General features: G+C 38.4%; 1 protein-coding gene across 5 annotated transcripts in view; it reads left to right on the top strand.

The window, feature by feature from the left end:
* The window catches only part of TBC1D5 (TBC1 domain family member 5), a 378,633-nt gene that overhangs the window by 272,846 nt on the left and 81,998 nt on the right, over window positions 1–23,789 (top strand). For all 5 annotated transcript variants that reach the window (XM_054691161.1, XM_037524823.2, XM_054691119.1 and 2 more), the window contains one exon: window positions 8,889–8,995. In XM_054691161.1, the coding sequence (XP_054547136.1) occupies window positions 8,889–8,995 (107 nt within the window). The remainder of the gene's footprint in view (window positions 1–8,888; window positions 8,996–23,789) is intronic.

Below are 23,789 nucleotides of genomic sequence, written 5' to 3'. Positions count from 1 at the left end.
GACACCCAATGGTGAACTTGTGCTGTAACTTCATAAAATTTGTTATCTGAGCCCAGGGAGGAAAAAGATGGTCAGCAGTGAAGAAGTACAGTAAGATGGGCTGGGAAAGCTCGCTCAGGCTGGACACTGTGGAGGGACAGTCATCAGACACCTTTGCCAGATGGATTTAAGGGAGTGGTGGAGCAGAAGCTGCATTATGGCAGGTTGAAGAGTGAGGAAACAGTTAAGTTCCATAACAGTCATCTTTTTTACAGGTGGTGGTGGTGGTTTTATGTTTGCATTACATTGTTAACTGAAAAGTTGACTAAATAAGAAAGAATGTGCAGACAGAATGTGTAGAGTAACCTTTAAAGTAAGTCAGCAGAAAAGGGAAGGCAGTGGATGTAGCTAGAGGTCAGTGCCCTGCACAGAGGTTGGATGGCTCCGTAGCATAAGACCAGGGCATGATGGGGCCAGGAAGAACGGATGAAGAGGTTGTTCACTTCTCAGACCAATCTAAGTTTCCCCTCCAAGGATCAGCACTTGGTTTTCCCCACTGGCCTATGGATGAGGTCTATGAAGAGATAGGTTATCTTCTTTGTTTTAAAGCTAATACTTGTTTGTTGCAGGTTCTTCAAACCCAATCCCACCCACCCACTAGGAGTGAGAGAATTTTGTCTGTCTTGGTTCCCCTACTGCATTCCAGCATGTGCAACAGGACCTGTGCTGTTTCCTGAAAAACATGGGTAGAGTGAAATAATTGAAGAGATGGAGGCTCTGAGGCAATAAAACAAGTCAGGAGTCCCTTGGAAGACTGGAACAGGAGTGAGAAACTGGTGTTTCTCCTGGAAAGAGGCAGGAGGCACTAGGCAGATTCAGAGATGGACCATTTTTGTCAGAGAAGACGGAAAGTAGAGGAGCTCTGTGTCTGATAAAGGCAGAAAGCAAAGTCGTGTGCTGTGAAAGAGGCAGGGCAGCGTTGGGGATTTGACGGGAATATCAGGGAGACATGGGAAAAATGACTGACTAAAGACTAGACAAGCCAGGTGCAGATGTGGAAAGTTCTACAAACAATGGGTAGCAGCACCAGACCTCTAATTTACAATGTATAGACCTTTTACTTGTCCTGTAAATTGTATTAATCTCTAATACCCTATAATCAAATTCATTTAACCAGAAGTCTCTCTAATGTCTACTGTCTCTTTGAATTTACTTTCTCTCTGGAAACTTTAAATGGAAATGTTTCCTTCTTGGCACTTCTGTCCACTTCCGGCCTTGTTTGTATTTTTTGTTTTTGTTTTTTTTCAGTAGCACAACTATGTTACATTATTTTCCTTTCCTCATTCCTTGACCTGCTCTGACATGGTTGTTGTGTCTTCTTCATGACTGTTATAGATCATGACTAATTTGGCCTAAGACCTTGATTGCAGCTTCTTTCAAAGCCACGCTGCACTGACTGTGCACCAAGTCTGGTGTGTGGTGGACAGTTTCCCTCCATGTAACCTATCAGGGAAGACTTTTGTATTAGTCAGTATTCTCCAAAGAAATAGAAGCAAAGGAAATATGTAGAAATACATATGAGGATCTTTATTATAAGAATTGACTCACATGGTTACGAAGGCCAAGAAGACCCACAATCTGCTCTCTGCTGAGTCCGGAACCAGGGAAGCCAATGGGATAATTCAACCCAAGTCTGAACACCTAAGAACTAGGGGAGCCAAAGGTGTGAGTCCCAGAGTCCAAAGACCTAAGAACCAGGAGCTCCAATGTCCAAGAACAGAAGAAAATAAATACCTTAGCTTAAAGCAGAGAGAAAATTTACCCTTCGTTTCTCTTTGACCCCTACAGGTCGATAGCACCCGCCCACAATGGAGAGGGCATCTCTTCACTTAGTCTACCAAGTCAAACACGAATCTCTTTCAAAAACTTCCTCACAAATACACCAGAAATAATGTTTCACCAGCTATTGGGGCATGTGTTAGGCCAGTCAAGTTGAAACATAAAATTAACCATCATGCTTTTGTAATTGCCTGTGGTCAGGCCCCTGAAATCATCCCCACTTGCCAGGGTGGCTCTGCCATTCTGCATCCCCACCAACAGTGAGTGAAAGTTCTTGTTGCTCTACATTTTCACCAGCATTTGGTGAATGGAGAATGGAAATAGTCTTGCAGGTGGACAGGGGTTGTTCTTCCTGATGATTAGAGAAATGGAGATGATGATCTCTGTCCCAGTGACTGATTAATTCCCCAAGTTTTCTCTCCTGAGTTGTCTCCCTACCTAGATTTCGTCTTCCCTTTCAATTCACCTGCCCAGCGGCTGAGTAGCAATGTCATTAAAGAAGTGATTAAGGATATTAGATATGAGATGTTATATTGAGCTCTTGTGTTTACTTCCATTGCTCCTGAAACCCCATTAAAATAGCATAAACCCACAGGACACAGAGAATTAGGAAGCTTGCAACAATTTTGGGAGCAGGAAAACAGATGGATGAGTGATAACTGACTTATCAGATCCAAGAAAGCTAAATACAAAATCAATAATGGGGAAAGCCAAGAAATAATCCATAAAATACCTAAAAGTGTAGAAATTGGCAGTGCGCAGTACTGCTGAAAATTGGTGGAAAGAGGGAAAGAGTTAAAACTAAAAAAGAGACTGGCTGAAAGTCTATTTAAGAAGCTATTGTACACAGATCTCTAACCCTTCCCTCCAGGGGTTGTCCTGTAGAGATCATAAAATAGAGGGTGCTTGGAGTAGGGATTGGGGGAATTTCAGTGAATATAGAGCCCAGCCGTTTTACCATCTCAACTCCCAGACACTGAAGCCAGACTGTCTCCCTCCAGGCAGAAGATCATTCTCTGAATGATCTAATCAACCCAAAAAGAAAACCCCTAAAAATCCAGGTGCAGGGATTGCCCAGGAAGTGACCTATGTAAACCCCAGAGTGTATAAGTCCACCCAACTCTGCACGTACAGCTACCTTCAAGTCCTCTTTGTCATGTCCCACTGTTAAACAACCAGGTAACCAGAATCACCGAACATTTCACAAAAGCATCAAAGTCAAAGTGAGTATTTAAACAATCAACCTGGGAAGTGGAGCCTAGAGCAGACAGGGCTGTGCAGGGAGGAGGAACAGTGTCTGAGAGCTAGGAAAATACCTGATTGAAAGGAGAAAGTGAAAACAGAAAATGGAAATATGACTGAACTAAGATGGTTGGAAAACTGAAAAAGAATCCCAGAAAGTAGCACATGAGATAGAAAGAGAAAATTAGAGGACCATGCCCAAGATCAAACATATACGATGATAAGGTGTCTTTAAAACAATGGATGTGAAGGGGAGGGGAGGGTGGAGGAGGAGAGGAAGGGAAGGGAAAATATCAAAAAACAAAATCAAGAAAACTGTTCAAAAAAGAAATTTCCAGTTCAGCAGAGAAATGTAAGTTTCTACATTGAAAGTGCCCACTATATGTGAAAAGAGGCAAACTGAAATAAATGATGCTGACTTTACAGAGCAGTGCAGGGAAGCGAAAACAGAATATTGTAGGGAAGAGAAGGTCACATAAAGAAGGTGGAATTAGAATGGTTTGAGACTTTTCAACTGAAAGCCAGAAAATTCTGGAACAATGCTCCCAACATTCTGAGGGGAAAGCATCTTTCAAACACAGAAAAATCATAGCCCGTGTATGAAACAGGAGATGTGTTCCACCAAAACAAAGTTGTAGAACAAAATAGAAGAACTTTAGGAAACAAGACGCAAAAAAGACTTCCCTAAAACGAGGGAGCAGGCCAGAAACCTCATGAGAAATTTCCTTTAAAAAAAAAAAAAAGTACTGAAAGGTCTTTAATATATTGAGAGAAGATTTATATGACCTGGAGAGCATTTGGGATTAAACACACAGACAACTAAGCAAAACAAAGATGTGTTACAAGACTGTCTTGAGAAACAAGACAGTTAAAACATCAAGAAAGGACGCTGCAGGAAAGGAAAGTTGTGGTGTGTGCTGTGTTGCTCTCTGTTACATTTGGTTGGTTATAAAAAATGAAAACTAAATATTGATCTAGCCAACGTTATGATTTAACTTCCTGGGGCAAGGGGAGAGATGAAGAAAACATGTTGCTCTGGAAGTCAGTGGAGTTTGGGTTTTAGGGGCAAGGGTGAGTTAAATGTTTTGTTTTTTTTTAAGATTTATTTATTTATGCATACAAGAGCTGGGGTACAGGCCAGAGGTGTGGGGGGGTGGGGTGAGAGGATTTGCCAGAGACAGAGTGGGAAACAGAACAGGCAGATTGACCGAAGTACACTGCTGAGAGGGGCAGCGGGCAAGTCAGGAGAGGTCTGCTACACCATGTGGGGATCGAACTCGTGCTGCGGAGGCTATGGATAGCTTCATAGGTTGCATCTTAACCCCTTGTGCCCTTGTGCCACCAGGGAAGCCCAGGATGCATTAAATCTTTGTCTTGAATGGGAAGTCAGTAGATAATGTTTCAGATAAAGCTAATTGCATGTTTTGTTTTTGCAATATGGAATTTGAAATCAAGTCATAGAAAGGAAGTGTTTCTGAGGAGGGGGTGCTATTTTCACTCTTTATGTACAATACATTGTGACTTTCATAAAAATAAAAACTATATTTAAAATGTCCACAATGATATAATTAAAAGTTACTGTCCTCTTTAAGTAGTCTTAACATGTAAATTCGTAAATTTTTTTATAGATAATTTCTTGTCAGCTTTTGCTGTTCTTTGCTCTCTTACAAGTATACACTCCCCAACCTCATCACGTACAGAAACCTGTCCATTTTTCCAGCAACTTCTGCCATTCTGTCCCTCTGCCCCTTCCTTCCTTTGGGAGTTTTCTTCTTACCTCTGTAGTGTTATCTGGAACTTTCTCTGGACCCCTAGCTCTTGTTCTTTTCTCCCCTCCCAAGGGTCACTGTGTGGGCAGCTTATCTTTCTGAACCACAAGTCTGATTCCATTCTTTTCAGTCTTCAGCAAATGTGACAATGTAAAGTGCAGTCTAAACGTGATTCCTACATACCAGCAAGCCCTCCACGTCCTTTGCTCCCTCCATGTGCCCCTATCTCCTCAGCCTCTGCACCTCAGGGCTCATAGCGTCCTGTTCCATGAGCTTCCCTGTTGCCGGCCGCCCCCTCACTGACTCGCCATCTTCCATGCCAGTTGTCAGTCCCCAGTGTGGGCCATGTGGCCTGCTCTCTCCTGCGTGCAGTTAGTTTTGTGCTTCTATTCCACTGGGAACATGAAGAGAAAATTGAGATTGTGCCTTATGTCTTACCTGTAGGATTTAACTTAGTATATGGAACAAAGAGAATATTTAGTCAGTGTTTTTAAACAAAGGAACATACAAAGTCTAACAAAAAGGCAGGGAGGGATCCTGTCCCATTTCTTAAATGCCTTCTGTGCTTCAGCCATCTCGGACTTACGCATGAGTTATTGACCCACATCTAAACACTCTATCCTCTGCTTATCTTTACTGATTTCACTGTTTCGTGCTACGACTGAGGAAAACTAAGCCAGCTCCCTCAAACCATTCCAGAACAGTTGTGGGCCATTGAAACGTAGAGACAGAGAAGTCAGCTCTGCATCATTTGGAAGTAGTTAGGTTGAGCAGGAAGTGAGCAGGAAACATACTACCTGGTATCTGTGCCTCCTTCCCAGAAGCCCTGCCCACAAAGTAAGCACTATTAGCTGTTTATTATTACTGAAAAGGTCTAATCTAAATTCTTATTCTGTCACATCCTTACTGTTTTGTTTTTTAAAACAGCTTATATGGTCCTCTTTTACTTCCTCTAAATTTGTCAAAGTTACTCAAAAGAACTTAATACTTAGGTTCTGTGGTTGTAAATGAAAAATACTCTAAAAGCACAAATTTCTATTGCTTCTAGATGATGGCATTTTTCTGAAGGCAGGGAGCTAAAGGGGAATAAAATATTAGATCCACCTATCTTAGGTTTTCAACTGGGACTTTTTATCAAAAAGACAAATTAACAGAGAAAAATAAACAAGTTTATTAACATGTATCCCTCATGTACACATGGGAGATACTTAGGGAATAAATGAGCAACTCTCAGAGAAATGAATTCAGGATTAAATACCATCTTAATATAAAAGGGGGAGAGGGATGGCTCTTAGGGGAGACAAAATGATTTTTAGGAAAGATGAATGAATAGATGGGAGGTCTGATAGTTTGTGACAAAGTTGGGGGTATTTATGACAATTGCATTCCTTTCAGAGGATTTATCTCTGTTAGATAAGAGAAGTTCAGAGTAAGTCTCTCCCTACATTGGCTGTTTTTCAGATACATTCAACTCAAAAGAACCAACATAGCAAAGCAGTATATTTTGGGCTGTCATGTTCCACTAGCCTTCAGAGCTATACTTGCTAGCTGTTATATTCCTAGTGCCGGTGCCTAGCACAGTCTCTGTGTACCCCAGATTTAGTAGATGCTCAGGGAAAGTTTATTACACTCAATGACTAGATAGATAGATGGGAAAATGGGAGAAAGAATGTTAGCTCCTTCATTCATTCTGCAAGTAAACTGTTAATGTTAGTTGACTGCCTATATATTTTATGACCTCTGATAACTTCAGACATTCTGTCAAGTTGTCATAAAATAGGATTGTTGCTCCGGTCCCTCCAAATAAATACCTATCTCTGTCAGGCAGTTGTAGAGACTGGGTTATGCACAACTTCCAAGCTGCTAAGACTCCTGCACAAGAGTAATGATACTAATTTACTATTTACAATGACTCCTCAACTCCATTATGTCATTTGACTTTCAAAACAATGGCCTTACAAGACAAAGCTGCATTGGAGCGCAAGACCCTGCCACTAGACTTCCGGTTGTCAAGTCTTGCTCTGTACCAAATTGCTGTATGATTTGGACAAGTGACTTAACCTTTCCAACTACCTATTTTCTCATCTGTAAAACAGGGATAATAATTATACCCCTACAGTATATGGTCACAGAAATTAAATCAGTTAATGCAGGTAAATTTCTTAGCATGGGTGTTGTGTTGATCTCAGAATTCAATATTCATTTGAATATCGAATGAATCCCAGTGGGCATAGCGTCAGAGCTGTTCAGGTTACACATCTATCCTGTACTTAGATTTCTTCAGGGTAAGGGCTGTGTTTTGTTTCTCTTATATCATCTCCTAACATAGGGCCTGACATGGATTAGGAATTAACAAATAATCATAGAATTGGATGAGGCAATCACGTAATGTTTTTGAAGTCAAAAAGAGGAAACCATTTCCTACCTCTCTTACCAAATATACACGAATTCTTCCTGGGTCAGTTACTAATGTATAATCATTTTGGAAGTTGGGAAAATAACCTTTGAGTTGCAAAATAAATTTATTATCTAGGTTTTATTTACTTTCAAAAAAATCCTGCAGATGCAAGAATTATACTATTCGCAGTGTCCTAGCTTTTAGAATTCTAGAGATAAAAGGACAACAGGTAACTGAATGTGAACATGACAAAATGAACAAATAAGGAAAGAAGAGTATGAACAGATATAGAAAGGGTAGGGTAAGTGAGTGCTTTACAAATGAAAGCAGATGTATGAAATTACAAGCTGTCAGATCAGCAATGGAAATGAAGATGATAAAGTGGTTCCTCACATAGATTATAATTATTCATTTTGCCCAGTCCTGTCTTCTTTCCCCATAATGTTCCTGAGAAGTTGGGGGTGGGAAAGCTAAAGCAAGAAACAGAGTTTCCAACAGAAGAAAACACAACTCTAAGAATCCAGGGTATTTCTGATCACAGAGTTGTTTATTTTGTGATTTGTATTGTTGCTTTTGCATTAGGTACTTTCCTATTGAATGTTTTTCAGCTAACTGCTCTGATGAGTGGAAACAATTCCATGACAGCCCAGGAAGTTGGGCTGTAAAGTTTCTCCATCAGAAAGGCTGCGGTGCAGACAGGGTGGCTCACAGACACAAGTGTCGTGAATGGCCCAACTGTGACAACAGTGGCAGATGGATTGCCTAGAAATGAAGTGGTTTACATGGACCTGCCTGAAAAGATGTGTTTAATAATGGCACCCATAATTAGGTTGATTTCAAACAAGGAATTAAAAGGCAGTCCATGAAACAGAGATTTTGGCATCCTCCCTCTAAGAATCCTATGTAGATACTCTCCCCCAATTTCTTGTTACCTTTAAAAAAAATAATTGGGGGGCCTCCCCAGTTGAGTACCACGCTGTGAAGCTGTCCAAAGCCTCTGCAGCACGGGTTCAATTCCCACCCAGCCAGGGAGAAACCTACATGGCGCCGTCTGCCTGTTCTGGTCCCCACTCTGCTCTGGTGAATCCTCTCACCCTCCCATGCCTCTGACCTGTACCCCAGTTCCTGTATAAATAAATAAATCTTTTTAAAAAAATAATTGGGGAAAATTTATTTTCTCTAATTTTGAATATGTAATATTCATATACATATAAATATAACATGTAAGTTATGCAACATAATAATCAAGATAAATATTATTTTATGAAAATTTTAAACTGGTTTTATCACATAAGATTTTTGTTACTAATTTTTAAGCAGCAAAACTTGAGACATTTAAACACCACCATATAAATGGCAATAAATATGCAGGCTTCTAAGAGTTTATTTATATTACAAATGCACACACAGATATCTATATGTGAGGCTCTTCCTTCCAACACCCCCTGCAGATCCATGCTAGTATATTGGATTGCAGTTAAGAGTACAGTGTGTTGATTCAAGGGCCATTTGGTAAGAGTCCCTTCTCCCTGTTTCCTTTATCAAATCAGCTAGGTTACTGGTTCATGTTCTTTGATTCTAAGTATTTTTATTTTTTACTCTGGTAATGCAAATATTTTAAACAATATTGCTTCTGAATTATTTTTCTTTCTCTTATTTAGTGATCTCTAGCAACTATCAGACCTGTCTCGGCCTTCTGATGCATTACCCAATCATTGGGGATGTACATTCACTGATTCTTAAGGCTCTCTTCCTTCGAGATCCAAAGGTAAGCTTTCCGATTAGGATATACACAGTTGGTTAAAAATTTGTTTTCTCTGTGTGACTCCAAGAGTTCCTTATGTGGAATGTCTAATGGCATATGAATTACCTCGATTTGCCTAGAATTGTAGCCCAAAACTCAGTTACCTCATTGGCTATCAATTCAGCAGGCAGATTAAGTGGACACTGTCTTGAGAAACTGAGGCACACAACTTCTGTCCTCCTGCCTTCCTCTTAACTCAGGGAAATAGTTGAGCAACTGATCCTTATAGCTACACTTCATTATCATCGCTACTCCTCAAAGTGGCCGACTTAACCAAGTAGAGTTTTGGGAGCCATATGAAGACCAAGACTTCGGAACCATGAAAAGTTCCAGTTTTATAAGAGCTTATGATACAATGCAATACTAAATTATTTGATATTATGAATATGTTTCTTATGTTATAGTGAAGAGTAACCTAATAAAATAAAGATTTAAATATACTCTAATGCTGGTTTTTCTATTTGAACTTAAAGCAATTCACCAAAATTTTCTTTACACTTCAGAGAAAAAGTGTGCTCTTTTACAACTAATGTTATATTTCTTGAAAATAAGAACATTTAATGATCTAAAAAAATCTGTGAATCCTTGATGCTTTTGAGCCAAACAAAAATATTGGATGAAATTTAAGAGAGAAAGCTTCAAACACGAGTATGAGTGTGCCAGGCACGGGGTGGTAATCCCAGCCTTTGGCTCTTTGGCGAGCTCCCAACCGCCGTGTTGGCAGTTGTCGAACTGTCTTTGAGTCAGTCTGTCTGTGGATTCCATTGCCAAAGCTCTGTCTGATCGACTTGGGCCTCCAAGTTCAACATATATTTTGATTCTAAAGGATTTCTGCCCTTTCCTTGCTCGTTGACTTCACAATTGAGTACATCCTTTATTTATTCTTTGATTTATTTAAAAGAATTTATTTCCTTGTGCCTATATCCATTTTCTGTATAAATATAAGAATTTATATCATTTCATTTGCATGATGCAGTTTCATTTAAAAAATTAACTATCATCTGTCATTTATCTGCCGCATACAGAAACACAACAGTCTATGAAAATCAAAAGTTCCATATTCTTTTGTTTTAGCTGTTTATGTAAGTTGTATAAATTTTTTTGTAAAAATAACCAAGCCTATGAAATATCTAGAAAAAGAATAAAGACTGAGGTTGCTGATAAGTAAGGTGAGTTTTGACCTACAAACTTACAATATGGTCTATCAGTTCAGCCTTAGCAATTTACTTAGAGTTGTACCTAGTGGAGAAAAGTTGCAAAAAAAGCAGTTTGAATTTTCTACTTGTGTGATTTGTTACATTTAATCGAAGGGAAATGAATATGCTTCTAAACTTACTGATCTTGATAAATTTTCCCTAACTAAATATGGTTGATCTTCCTAGGAATCATTCACTCTTCTAGTTGAAGAATCCTATATACTAAATCCATCAGTGCTATTAGTGGAATCTGAGATTTTAATACCATTTTTTATCTCAATCATATAGTATATATAATGTAAGAGTATAGTGAAGCCAGTTCTACAAGCATTAAAAACATATATGCCCTGAAGTCTAAGAGGAAAAAAATATAACGTATCTGAAAAAAGGAATTCCCACTTTTATTTTCAGGGCCTTATGAAGTATAAAAATATGATTCAGATAATGGTTCAAAATGTGGGACCTTATGCTTCCTTTATATGGAGATGCAAGAAATAGGCTAGAAAGAGAAAGTCATATTTAAAAGTCTTCAGAACAACTTCATGGAAAGATAATATCATTAAGAAAAAGAAAGAAAGCTCTGTAGTATTAAGGGGCTTTCAGATGACTAACCCAGCACAGTGATAGTTTTAGTTAAGTGTATATAGTAGCTGACCCATTAGCATTATTTAGTAAATGTCAGTGATAACTAATGGCACGTGGAACATGTGCTCATTGTGTTTGCACAGTATAGTGTCCTACAGGGAGCCTAAGTTAGGAATCAGAGCACTGCATCATATCTTGCCTCTGCTGCCAGCCATATTTGTGAGTTTGGTAAACATGTGCTTGCAGTGTTTGCATCTTCTCTTGTGTGGTTGAATTAACTTGCCTCCAATGACCCACCCAACCAGAACACCCCCTGTCCATAAAGAAGTCCATATGACTTCTAATGAGCTAACAAGATCCAATCCAGTATTACAAAATATGAGTGAAAAAATATATACCAAATTTATATAAATTCTAGAAATGCACAAGAGAACAGAATTTCAGTATTAATGTCAATTATTATAAAGTCAATTGGAGGACATTTACACTGAGGGGGGCACAAAAAGGGGAGGAAAAGATGATGTTGTTACCTCACCCACATCTTCCAAAAATCCAGATATCACAGTGCTTTAAATAATGCTTTAATATGATATACAAGTATTCTGTGATTCAAGTAGATCACAGTAAGTAAGCAGACATACATGTCTCTAAGAATTGGACTGGTAGAAATAGGAGATTTGAAGCATCAGAGTACCTTGCCTGTATGCCAGCTTCATAAGACAGTAGTACTGAGTGCTATTGACAGACGTAAATAAATATAAACAGGAACTTTAAGCCCTCTTCCCACCACCACCACACACACATCCAAGTTCATGTTAGTCTTCAGTAAAACACTTTTTCCTGCTATTGTTAGATCTCGTGGAGATTGCTCAGTTGAGAATAGACTCTTCAAGTAGACTTTGGACACTGAGCTCTAATTTCTAATTATTTTATTTCAGATCTGTGTTTTACCATGAAAAGATTTCTCATAGGAACAGGCTGAAACAGTGGACCTGTAAACTGTAATAACAGGATCATATTCCTCTACAGACACCTTGATGTTCTTCATTCAGTCCTCACAGTTAGATTTGAGGGGGACAGAGCAGATTACCTTTCCTCACTCTTTTTCAACGTGGAGGTTATGTGGCTTTCCCAAGGCCCCAAATCTTATGACCCCACGCTAGCTAGAGTGACCCCATGTCCCTTGTATCTATTCATCCCCTCCTTGAGTTCCCAGCATTCATCTCACTTCTCCAGGTAGCCATTTCAGGCGCAGATAGAACATGTTTTCCCATTTGAGTATCACAGTACCTTGTACTTTAGCTATTTGCTTATTTATCTTATCGTGTATTCCTTCTTATGATCCTAATCATTTTTCACCATTTAGGTTTGTGTTTTGCAGTGGGGTGATATGAAGAAAATAATGGTAGAATTGAATCTGACTCAAATGCTAAGCCTCTTCTGTTAATCTCAGTAGAACTTACTATTTCTAGAACCCATATCCACTTCCACAGAAGCCATAGCCATATGTATATTTGTCTGCTGCCATTTTCACCAAGTTGGTAAAATAACCCACACCTTGAACTTAAAGAGCATCTAGTTCTTTAATTTACTGTGTCTGAATTATTTAAAAACACCTTCAAATATGATGGAGTATGGAAGACATAACAAAGAATCTAGTTAGTATGCTCTACTCAGATTGTCAGAAATTCAGAACTGCAAACAACCTGGAGCATCTATTCTAGGTTCTCTCTAATCCTGATGGACAAACTGAGGATCAAGGTGAAATTTCAAGACTTATTCACGTTCACACAGTTTGTGAATGGCAGAGGTAGAAAGTTAACCCATGTCTTCCAGCACCTCTCTACACAAGAGCTGTAACTGCATTAGTATTTAAAGAATTGGAATTCTAACTACCGATATTTCTCGTAAAAAATTCTATTTGCATTACAAAAAATTCTATTTGCATTACACATTTATTTGCATCTGTAATAAATGAACTCATCACAAATATAAGTGGTCTAAGAAGTATTTGACAGTTTAAAAAATGTATGCTGTATGAAAATACTAGATGTCAGATAATCTGGTTATAGCATCCTGTACTCCATTCACCATCAATACAGTTTTTTAGTTAACTCTTCGGACCACACTCTTCATTGTTAGTTTCTTTTCTTTATCAATATTAGAACTGCTGCGCAGATTTCCAAAAACAATCCACTAAATGAAGTAGAGGGGTAGAAGGAGGACAGTATGAAAAATATGAAGTGATTAAAAAACATTGTTCTAACTAGTTGTTCAAATTCAAAAAAAAATTTTAAAACCCAATTAGAAACAAAAGTCATAGAAAATGTGAACATATTGTGTTCCTTAAATAACCAGATGTTCACTCGTTCCTAAAGGCAGTAAGGGCTAGGAATAAAAGGTTTAAAACTATTGTTTTAAGTTAACTGTGAATTTTGCAAATCTGTTTTTACCCTTTAGCAAATAAAATTCTAATACGGAAACATAAGCAAAGTAATTTTCATTTTTCGGTGCTTTCTTATTTGTGTTGTGTGTTGAAGTGTTAACCTTATCACAAAGACTTATTACCAATGAAATACAGTACATGGATTAACATTTTAGATTCTGCGGTAAGAATTTGACAACTACCGTTTGTTTTGGAGACTAGAATATTCAAAAAAAATATTTCTGGTAAGTGTGTAAGCAATCCTCTTAGCGGTGACTGTTATTGTTTATAGGAGAAAATTGCTAGAAATAAGACCGTTTAATTTCGTAGTCATTCTTGTACAGAAAGACATACTATAAAAATATAGCGTTCATTGCTCTTATGCTTGGCCAATTCTGATTTGGCTTTTGTTTGGAATTATATTAAATTGTGCCGTTTTAAATTATACGAAGTCTGAATAATCAGATCTTATACAGTAATATGTTTTTATTCTTTGAATTCAAAGAACTCCACTGTACGTGTAACTTTTTAAAAGTGTCAGATGGTTTTGGTAAAATGTGATATATCAGCATTGAAAAGTAGCCACTGGATTCAAGCCTCCCTCAGTTGGGGTGTTAGAAGTGCTCCATTGCGGGGATCCGTTGTCCTTGTTTTCCTCTGAACAGCAATGAACCTAAAAACCACATGTGCCGACTCTTTGAGGGCGATGCACAATATCCATTTATTTGCCATTCACGATACTCCCGTCAAAGGTTCTATTCAGGTTTTCTAGTATGTTCCCCGTGGGATTTTCTGTTACAGAAAGAATGCTTATATTTTCTTCGTCTTTTTTTTCCGTCCTCTAAAAAGCTGGAACATTTCTCTGAAAACTACCATTCTTTGAGAATCATCTGTGTTTGTGACAAAACAAAAGGTGGTTTTTTTCTTTGTTTCCAAGCTATGTGACTATATGATTCTCTTCTTAAATGAGCTCCAAACTTGGAAAAACCCACCCACTCACTTATTCAGACCTCTGGGCTGTCACACGGGTCTAGCCAGTAGGTTACTGACTAAACTCTTTCTATCATATATACATTGCTTTAACTTTTAAAAAACAATTTTGGCTAATGATGCACACCTGAAACTTATATAATACTATAATAGAATGTTCCCTGAATAAAAATTTATTTAAAATAATTTTTAAAAGAAAACAGTTTTGACTACCTTCTATACGTGGCAATCCTGGTCACTTTTCTTTTGTTTACATCAGCATCACACTCCACTGTGTTGTGCCTCTCCCGCACAACAAAATGAGAGGCCCTGTAGGGCAGGGCCCAGAACTCCAGCCCTTCCCCAATGCCAGCGGCAACAGGCTAGGTCAGACGCATCACAGCCTGCTGGGTTTATGGAACACGTCACTCCTCGTCCCAAACTTAGACTGAAGAAACTGGATCACGTAATCGCAAAGAACCTTTCTGGGTCCACTTTATTAGCAAAATTCAATTCAATTCAACAGATAATTTTTTTTTTCATTACCAACCATGTGCAGAGTGGCCGCTATTCATTCGACAGAATTTACTGAGCGCCTGAGCTGTAACAGTCACATCTAAAATCTCACAAAAGTCTTGGTTGAAACATATGATGATGGGTGAGCCGGATTTTTGACAAGTCAAAGGATTATCCACTTGACTGATTCTCTCATCTCCTTTTAAGTTTTCATTCCAACCCAGTCCTCCTAGTGAGGCCTATCTTAATCACTCCCTCAGACTGCCCTTACTGCCCCCCCCACCTCAGTACCCCAAGTCCCCTTCCTCTGTTCTCCATTTTTCCCATAACCTATAATAATAATTATTTGTTAATTATTTTGACAATATCAACTCCATGGAGGTCACACTTTCATTTTGTTTTATGTTTTGTTGCCCAAGAACCTATAATTTTGAATGAATGAATGAAGTGAATGGTGACTACCCAAACCAGAACCTCAAGTTCTTTGCCAGAGAAGAAATTACGCTGCTCATATTTGCAATTTAGTTAAGCAAGTGTTTATTGTCTCCTTTGCCAGCTCTAGGGATATAATGAACTAGGGAGACAGAGTCCCCTCCTCATAACCCTTGCAGTCTAATGCAGTGGATCTAAACTGTGAGGTACTAATGAAGCTTATTACAAATACAGACCCCCGGACAAGTAGTTCTGCAGTAGACTCCAGAAATCTGTATTTGTAACTATCCTAAAACTGGTGGGCTATGAACAATGCTTTAAGAAGCAGACGCTAGATTGAGGAATAAGTTACTACACAACTGAAAGCCAAACCTCTAAAAACAGAAGCCTGGCTCTTCACCAGTGGTTTCCCAAATGGAGTGTGTGCACACATGATGAGTCCACGAAGGAAATCCAATGGAATACAGAAAATAATGAAACTTGCGTGTATATTAGTTTTCTACCAAAAAAAAAAAAAAGAAAGAAAGAACAAGATTGACTTTTTATGTACAGATTAACAGTGGTGCCTTCACGTGGCTCACGTGTCAGCCTGTGTATGTCAGGATTCCTTAGGAAAGAGGTGTCTACCACATACAATGACGTTGACAGTGGGTGTCCCTTCCTTAGCGTCCATGACCTTGTGCCTTATTGCCGTTGCCATAGGCCCAGCTAAGTGTGTTTATGGACTATCTTATCTTAAATGATGGCGTATTTGTAGTTCCAGAGAGTTGTCAGGGGCCATGAAAAGGTTCACTAGAACCTTCTGCTGATGTACTTAAGAGTTGCCAAGTATCATTTATTTTGGGGTGGGGGGAAAGAACATACTCCAAATTGCTTACCTCTATTGAGGTGATAAGTTAGCTGTCAGTAATATATCATACAAATGTTTTTGAAAAAGAAACAATATGTCTCCTATGGTAATAGTGGCATTTTAATAGGATTTTTTTTCAAAGAAATTCATGCTATGGAAAGAAAAATAAAAAGTTGGTTATTTGGAAATGTTTGTGATGTTCTTGACAAATTTAAGTATATTAAGGATATAATTTAAGTGTATCAATTATTTAAAACCCTCAGCATACACCAAAAAGTAGCGCAAGACCTAGTTCAAAGGGTTAAGAATGATAGTGTGAACTGCAGAGGAAAGAGAAAGAGAATATATAGGGATATGAATGAATGATAATTAAGTAGCTGAAAGAAGAAATTCATCTTGGACAACTTTTCTTGAGATTAAAATGCAGTCCTTCTGTCTATTATTATGGTTTGTTAGTGATGGTTGACCAACTGCTATAACAAATAACCCCCCTGTTTCCTTGGCTTAACACAGTACATACATGTTTAGTTTTCACACAAAAGACAGTCCATCTTAAGGCAGGAATAGGCAACTATCTCCAGATCATATATTGATAGTTATTTGGGCGTCTGTCGGTTCTGCTATTGTCAACTTTATTATACATAAAACATTGGAATATGCAGTTGAGCTGTCTGCCTGGGAAAAAGAACATGCAGGGTTGGTGATTTTTTTTTTAACGAAAATGTTTGTGGTTCTTTACCTCTTAGGCTCACAGAAAGGGCCCTGTCTAAGGGCAAAGCTAAAATCACAGTGTAAAGCTTGTGACCTTAAATCTCACAAACTGAGAAATCTGATTTTGTCAACATTTTTGCACAAAAACCTGCCATCTCTCAGAGTCCCAAAACTGAACTCAGAAGGCTGCTGTGTCGAGCCCATATGTCCCTTTCTCAGTCTGCACTGAACTCTAGAACAGCTACAAGCCTGGCATCCTCTGACCCCCATGAGCACCCCGCCACTACCTGGGGGACGAATTAGGCAGGAGGCCACATCATTATCAGATCCCTTGGAGTGAGGGAAAAACCAAGTTCTTGAACTGCATCTGACCAATATGTTGTAGAACTCTGTGGAAACTCAGAATCACAGAGCTCGTTGGAGTGCTTGGTGTTTGATGGATGAGATGGGAGCACATATTTACTGGAACCCAACTACGAAAGGCTGGCACACCTACTTCACAGTAAGGACAGACATACTGTGGTCCTAGAGAACACACAGGCCTTTAACCTCTAACCCAGCCTCTCCCCGACTGGCTCTGTCCATATGTTCCTCTTTGACTACTTTTCTCTGCTTCCTTGGCAGGTTCTTTTTGATTGACATCTTCTTGCTTTTAATACTCTTTAAGCGTATAAGGAATATAGTCAATCTTGCTAATTGAAACCACCTAGTTTCTTGAGGAAGGCTGTGCACACTGCTGTCCAGAGGCACTTTACATTAACTTACAGTATCTCCCACAGTTCTTGGGTGCACCTAAGAATTACTCCTCGTCATTAACAAACTTGATTTCTGAAAAGGAAAATTGGAAAATAATTGTCCCCCTCACATGCATTTTTAGGGATACTGCCACTATGATTTCTTTTTACTGCATGGTTGCCTTCAGTAAATCAAGAGTTCAGTTTCAGAATTTTTTTTCCTACACTCTGCCATTCTTAGCTTTTTTGACAGCCCCTTCAAATTTAACTATCTCTTGTAGTGTTTACTGAAAACGTGTTGAAGAGATATGAATTGATGAAGTTGAGAGCAATAAGATGTTTCACAAAATTGTCAGCCCCGAGGTCGGACCATCATCCTGTTAGAAGTTGGAGCTGTTAGTAATTTGATTCTTTCTGGCCTTTTCTTGAGGTTCCTATTGTAGTACAAGTGCCTTATTCATCACTTCTCTCTATCTTTCTATAATAACAGCAATACAAATAGAGAGTATTTCAAATGTATTCTACTTAAAGTAAATGGTGTATGGTGCTTACATGGTTCGAGCTGTCTTTGGGGAACAGCACCAAGTGGGAAAATTTGAAGAAGGCAGAAAGATGTCAGGAATGATTGGAATTGTTTTCATAACCCTAGAAATACATACACCCTTTCCCTCATCTTTCCAGCCAGTATCTGGAGAAATCCTGCCAGATTTTCTCATAAAGGTTCTAATTGAATGTATCTATTATATATTCCACTTATGAGAGGACCCGCTGACAAGAATGTCAGCTATTAATTTGAGATCAACTACTTAATTTACTTAATTGATAACATCTTACTCATGCTCTCTTAGCTGAACTTTCTAGCATTTGAAATATAGATAAGAAACAGTATTTGAAATAGCACTGAACTAAAATTTCAGCATATATTTAGGACTTACTCATTCAAAAGAAATTGACCTCTGATTAAACAAGGGAGGAGAGATTTTATTATCAAAGAGATATAACAGATTGATACCATAAAAGGTTTTATTGGAAGATTTAATGCCATTTTCTACCCAAAATGCCTTTTGGTTTAGGGACACAAACAATGATATCTAGATAGTGTGAGCATCCTGATTGCTTCCTCTCCTCTATTCTTTTTGTTTCCTTCCTTTCTTAAAAAAAAAATAATAAGGTTTAGGACCTCCCTGGTGGCACAGAGGTTAAAGTCTCAGCACTATCAAGCTCTCTCCAGCCTTTGCAGCATGAGTTCAGTCCTCGGCCAGGGAGCTGACCCACATGGTGCAGCAGACCTCTCCTATCTCTCCCACTGCTCCCCTCAACAGTGTATTGCAGTAGATCTGCCAGTTCTGCTGCCCACTCTGTCTCTGGTGAATCCTCTCACCCCCTTGTACCTCTGTTCTACCCCCCAGTTCTTGTATGCATAAATAAATCTTTAAAAAAATAAAAATGAACAGTGATGTAAAATACATATAAATTTAAAAAAGGTATATTTACTTTCAAATGCAAAAATGTTGTAGCATCTCCCGACCAAGTCCTTACTAAAGAAATATGTCCAGTTTTCATTCTTAATTTTGAAGTGTGAAAACTATGAAATACTACTTGAAGACATATAAACAGGTTATTTAGGAAAGCACAGGTGAACTTAGAAACAAAATGGTCAAGGCTATACACCTGGAACTGAGAATGTTTAGCCCAAAAAGAAAACCAAGAATTAATGTTCATTGTTCTTCCCACTTTCATAAATCCTTATGAATGAGAGTAGCTGTGGTGTGTTAGCCCAAAGAAGTTTGAACATAAAAAGCTGGCAGTTCCTTTGCGTATTATTTCCATGACTTTGGCCAACCCATTAACCATTCAGAACTTGGTTCCTATGAAATGCTGTGCCTTTGTTGTGAAAAATCCTTTTATTTTGGTGGGGGGAAAAAGGAGGGAGATTTTCTTTCTTTTTTGGGGGGATAACTGGTTTACAATGCTGTATATGATTCAAAGGTTTAGGTATACACTCTGCAGATTTCTATTATGAAAATTCTTTGATATGAGATAATATCTGTAAAGGGCCTAGTATAGTCTGTCACCCAATAAATGATAACTGATGCAATATGCACCTTCTCTAAGAGAAAGAAGCAAGGTAATAGGTTTGACTCCATTTGTTTCATATTTAGAAGGGATAGGGGAGGAGAAGAAAGGACAGTCTTTACATTGATATGTATAATTACTTGATTGTCTCATCCTTTAGCCTAAGCTCCTTGAGAGCAGAATCGTAAGTATTGTATCCTGGTACCCTGGTATGTAGCAAAATGCCTGACACAGGAAATTTTGGGGTAGAAGGATTCCTGAACTGTTGGCTGGATACGGAATATTGTTTCCATATTCTCTCCTCCCCTCAGCTCTCTAGTCTCTTCTCTGTGCTTGGGATGTTCTATATACCCCTCTTGTTTTGGCAGCTAGACAGCTTCCTTTCCCATGCAGCTTAAATGAAACTTCATGACTTTAAAATGGCATACAGCTTCTCAGTTTTCTAGTAAAATTCTTATAAAGACCCAGACAAACAAAGCAATCCAAAAATAAAATGAAGTTAGATATCTTACTGCTTTCAAAGAGTTCAACTTATTGAAGAAAAATGAGTTACACTTTATAACACCAGCTGCCATCCCACATCCACTCAACCAGCCATTCCTTCAAGACACCCAGTCACACAGAGGTGATCAGTCGTTATGTTAAAATCTTGTACATTCTTCTTGCTGATTTTCCCTGTCAAAAAGGGTGCTACTACCTATTTATTGGACTTCTTTCCATTTTTGTTACCTGAATTGTGATCATGGCAGTATATAATTGGATGGCTTGAGTTAGGATTATTCAGAAAATGTTTGAGAGCTCTACAGAATCACCCACATTGCCAGTCAGCCCTTTCAGAGTTTTTTCTAAAATAGGCCTACTGGCACCATATTTGGCCTCAGCCTGTCTCATATTGAGGAGACAACTTGTGGGCATTTGCTCAAACATACCTCAAAATAATATAGGGGAGATATGACAAACCTGACAGCCAACATCATACTCAATGGAAAAAAACCAACAGCTTTTCCTCTAAGTTCAAGAATAAGACAAGAATGTCCAGTCTTACTGCTGTTATTTAATACAGTGTTAGAAATCCCAGCAAGAGCATTTAGACAAGTAAAAGATGTAAAAGGTATCCAAATTGGAAAGAAATTAGTATCCAGATGACTTGGTAACATGCATAGAAAACCCCAAAACTCCATAAAAAGTTGTTAGAAATAATAGGTAAATTCAGTAAAATGAAAATGTAAAAACCTGTTACATTTCGGGCCTCCCTGGTGGTACAAGGGGTTAAGTCTGGGCACTATGAAGCAGTGAAGCAGTCCACAGCCACTGCAGCACAAGTTCGATCCCTGGCCAGGGAGCTAACCCACATGATGCAGCAGACCTCTATGTTACCTAAAGCAATATCAGATTCAAGGTAATCCCTATCAAAACCCCAATGGTGTTTTTCACAGAAATAGAATAACAAAAATCATGAAACTTAATTTGGAACCGCAAAAGTTCCTGAATAGCAAAAGCAGTTCTGAGACAAAAAAGAATAAAAATGCAAAAATGGAGTTATTATGTTCTCTGACTTCAGACTATACTGCAAAGCAATAATAATTAAAACAGCGTGGTATTTGGAATAAAAACAGAATAATGGGACAGATTTGAGAACCTAGAAATAAACCCACACATATGTGTTTGGGGATTCAACTCCCATAGCAGAGGAAGTAAAAGCAAAAATACACAAATGGATCTATATTTAAAAAAAAAAAAACAAAAAAAAAACTGCACAGCAAAAGAAACTATCATCAAAGCCTGATAATAGGAAAACAACCCAATTCAAAAATGGCCAAAGGATTTGAACAGAAACTTCTCCAAAGAAAAAATACAAATGGCCAATAAACACATGAGAGGATGCTGAACAATGAAGATGATATACAAAGAACAATGAAATACTACTGCACAGCTGTTACTGTCTTTTATTAAAAAATGAAATTAATAAATGTGGCAAACATGCAAACACTGGAAACCTTAAACCTTGCTGATGGAAATGAAAAATGGTGTAGCCATTGTGAAAAACAATTTAGTAGGTCCTCAAAAATTTAAATTTAGAATTACCACATGATCCAGAAATTGTACTTCTAGGTATACAGCCAAAAGAATTGATTTTTATCCAAAGAGATACCTGTGTATCAATGTTCTTGGTGAAGTTATTCACAGAAGCCAAAAAGTGGAAACAATGAAGATTGCTGGAAGAATGGCCTCCAAAGAATTCTTTTAACTTCAGTGGATGATAACTTAAGATAGTCTCAGTTTTCCTTTTAAATCATTATAAAATATGCAACCTCTTTTCTTCCTACTGCTTAAAATTTCCAAACAGGGAAACCTTGGACCCCCAATTCACATTTGATTCTTTAGAAAAAATGATCTCAGAAAAGTGTTATATTCTGGAAGTATTTCTGATTATAGACTGAGAAATAAGGCTATTGCATGGGCCTCCCCAGTGGTGCAGCGATTGAGCGCTGGGTTGCGAAGCTGCCCGCCGCCTCTGCGGCGCCAGTTCAATCCCCGGCTGCTCCCCGGCAACTGGAGGAGGGTCCCACATGGCGCGCAGACCTCTCCTGCCGCCCGCTGCTCCCCTCAGCAGTGTATTTCGGTCCTTCTGCCTGCTCTGCTCCCCGCTCTGGCTCTGGTGAATTCTCTCACCCTCCTGCACTTCTGACTGTACCCAGTGCTTGTATAAATAAATAAATAAATCTTTAAAAAAGAAAGAAAGAAAGAAAGAAAGAAGGCTATTGCAGCTACCTCTTTTTAAAAAAGTGGATAGACAATCCTATTAATGGAGGGTCTCTGTGTAAATGTGACTGCTGAGGAGTTAACGTAGAAAAGTATCTAATACAGAAATGGTCACTTCACCTTGTTCAGTGTAACGCATTCCCCCAGCATCATCCTAACCTCACCCACCAGCCATACTTCTCATTCAGATAAGGAACTGGATACTAACTGGGAAAAATCCTTTACATCTAAACACATTTCCCTGCCAAGTATCATTTCTGTCCTGTGCTGTCATTGATCTGGTGTCATAGCTATACTAGTTGTTAAAATATCAAAATATATCTATATCAGTGGGTAAAGAAATCTGAGAGACTAACGCCTGGGGTCAGCAGGGTCTATTTCCTCCTGGCTCCCCCATCAGCACTGATTGGTAGCTGCCTATGCGCTTGCAGTTACAATATTTTGACTATCATTCCTGCACACATTTATACAGCAAAAGGGTTAATAAGCTATTACAATGGTACCCATAAAGCTCGACATTCTCAAGAGGGAAAAACTGTTATCCAAATCACCTTTTAGGTTTCTGGGGAAAGACCTGAGGTCCCCAAATGGAAGGTGGGTAGAATTCAGTAGAGACCAAGAACTTGGATGAGCAAAACGAGCAAAATTTACATCTTTATTTTCACTAAGTGTTGACTAAAATTTAGTATTTTCTTCAAATGTGGATGAAGGCAACAAATTGCAATAGTATTAACAGCACCTGAAACATTTTTACTAATAGCAATCACAGATATTTTATATCACATTACAGTTGATGAAGATAGCTTGAAATACTATTTACATTCATCACTACTTCTAAATTACAGTAATGATTAGACCAGCCACTATATCTTATTTAAAACATTAATATGAAAGCACATACCATATGTTGTAAATTTGTTCAACATTTTGATCGCTGTTTCAATATCATTGATTTCTTTTATAATCCTATGTATTTTGTTTTGGGCAATTAAAAGCATTGTTCTGAAAAGAGGGTCAGTCTTCACCAGAAAGCAGGTAAGAGCACAAAAAGAACCCTAACAAGATAGTATGAGGTTGTGAACTTTGACATGCCAGTTTTGTCATTCGATATTTGAGGGGGCTTTGATTTCGAGGCTGAGCCATATCTAAAGTTATTTAAAAAGAAAATGTCACAACACTAGCTCTACTCTTTCGAGAAAGTTATACAATATTAGTGTTCTTTTTTATAATACACATGAAATCTAGAAAAAAATCAAGAAAGTTAGGAGTCCATCTCCATAGACACTCTCTGTGATCTCCTTTGCATCTTAACTTGACATATTATCTTAAGTTTGGTCTCAGGAACATATAGCTTGAGTCTGCCTGTTACTCGTTTCCTTTCTGATCTGTTTCACATAGGCATTTCAAAGTTCAGTACTGATACGAAATGGTGTGCTAATGCCACCAAAAATGTCAGCATGAGTGACTGAGTGGCCTTAGTCAGAGTGGAGCTATATAGTAA

Source organism: Talpa occidentalis, unplaced genomic scaffold, assembly GCF_014898055.3.
Source record: "Talpa occidentalis isolate TD23 unplaced genomic scaffold, MPIMG_talOcc4v2.1 talOcc4.10, whole genome shotgun sequence".
NCBI classification, from domain to species: Eukaryota; Metazoa; Chordata; class Mammalia; order Eulipotyphla; family Talpidae; genus Talpa; species Talpa occidentalis.
The sequence above is the reverse complement of the archived record's forward strand: the minus strand, read 5'-3'. Positions and strand labels throughout refer to the sequence as shown.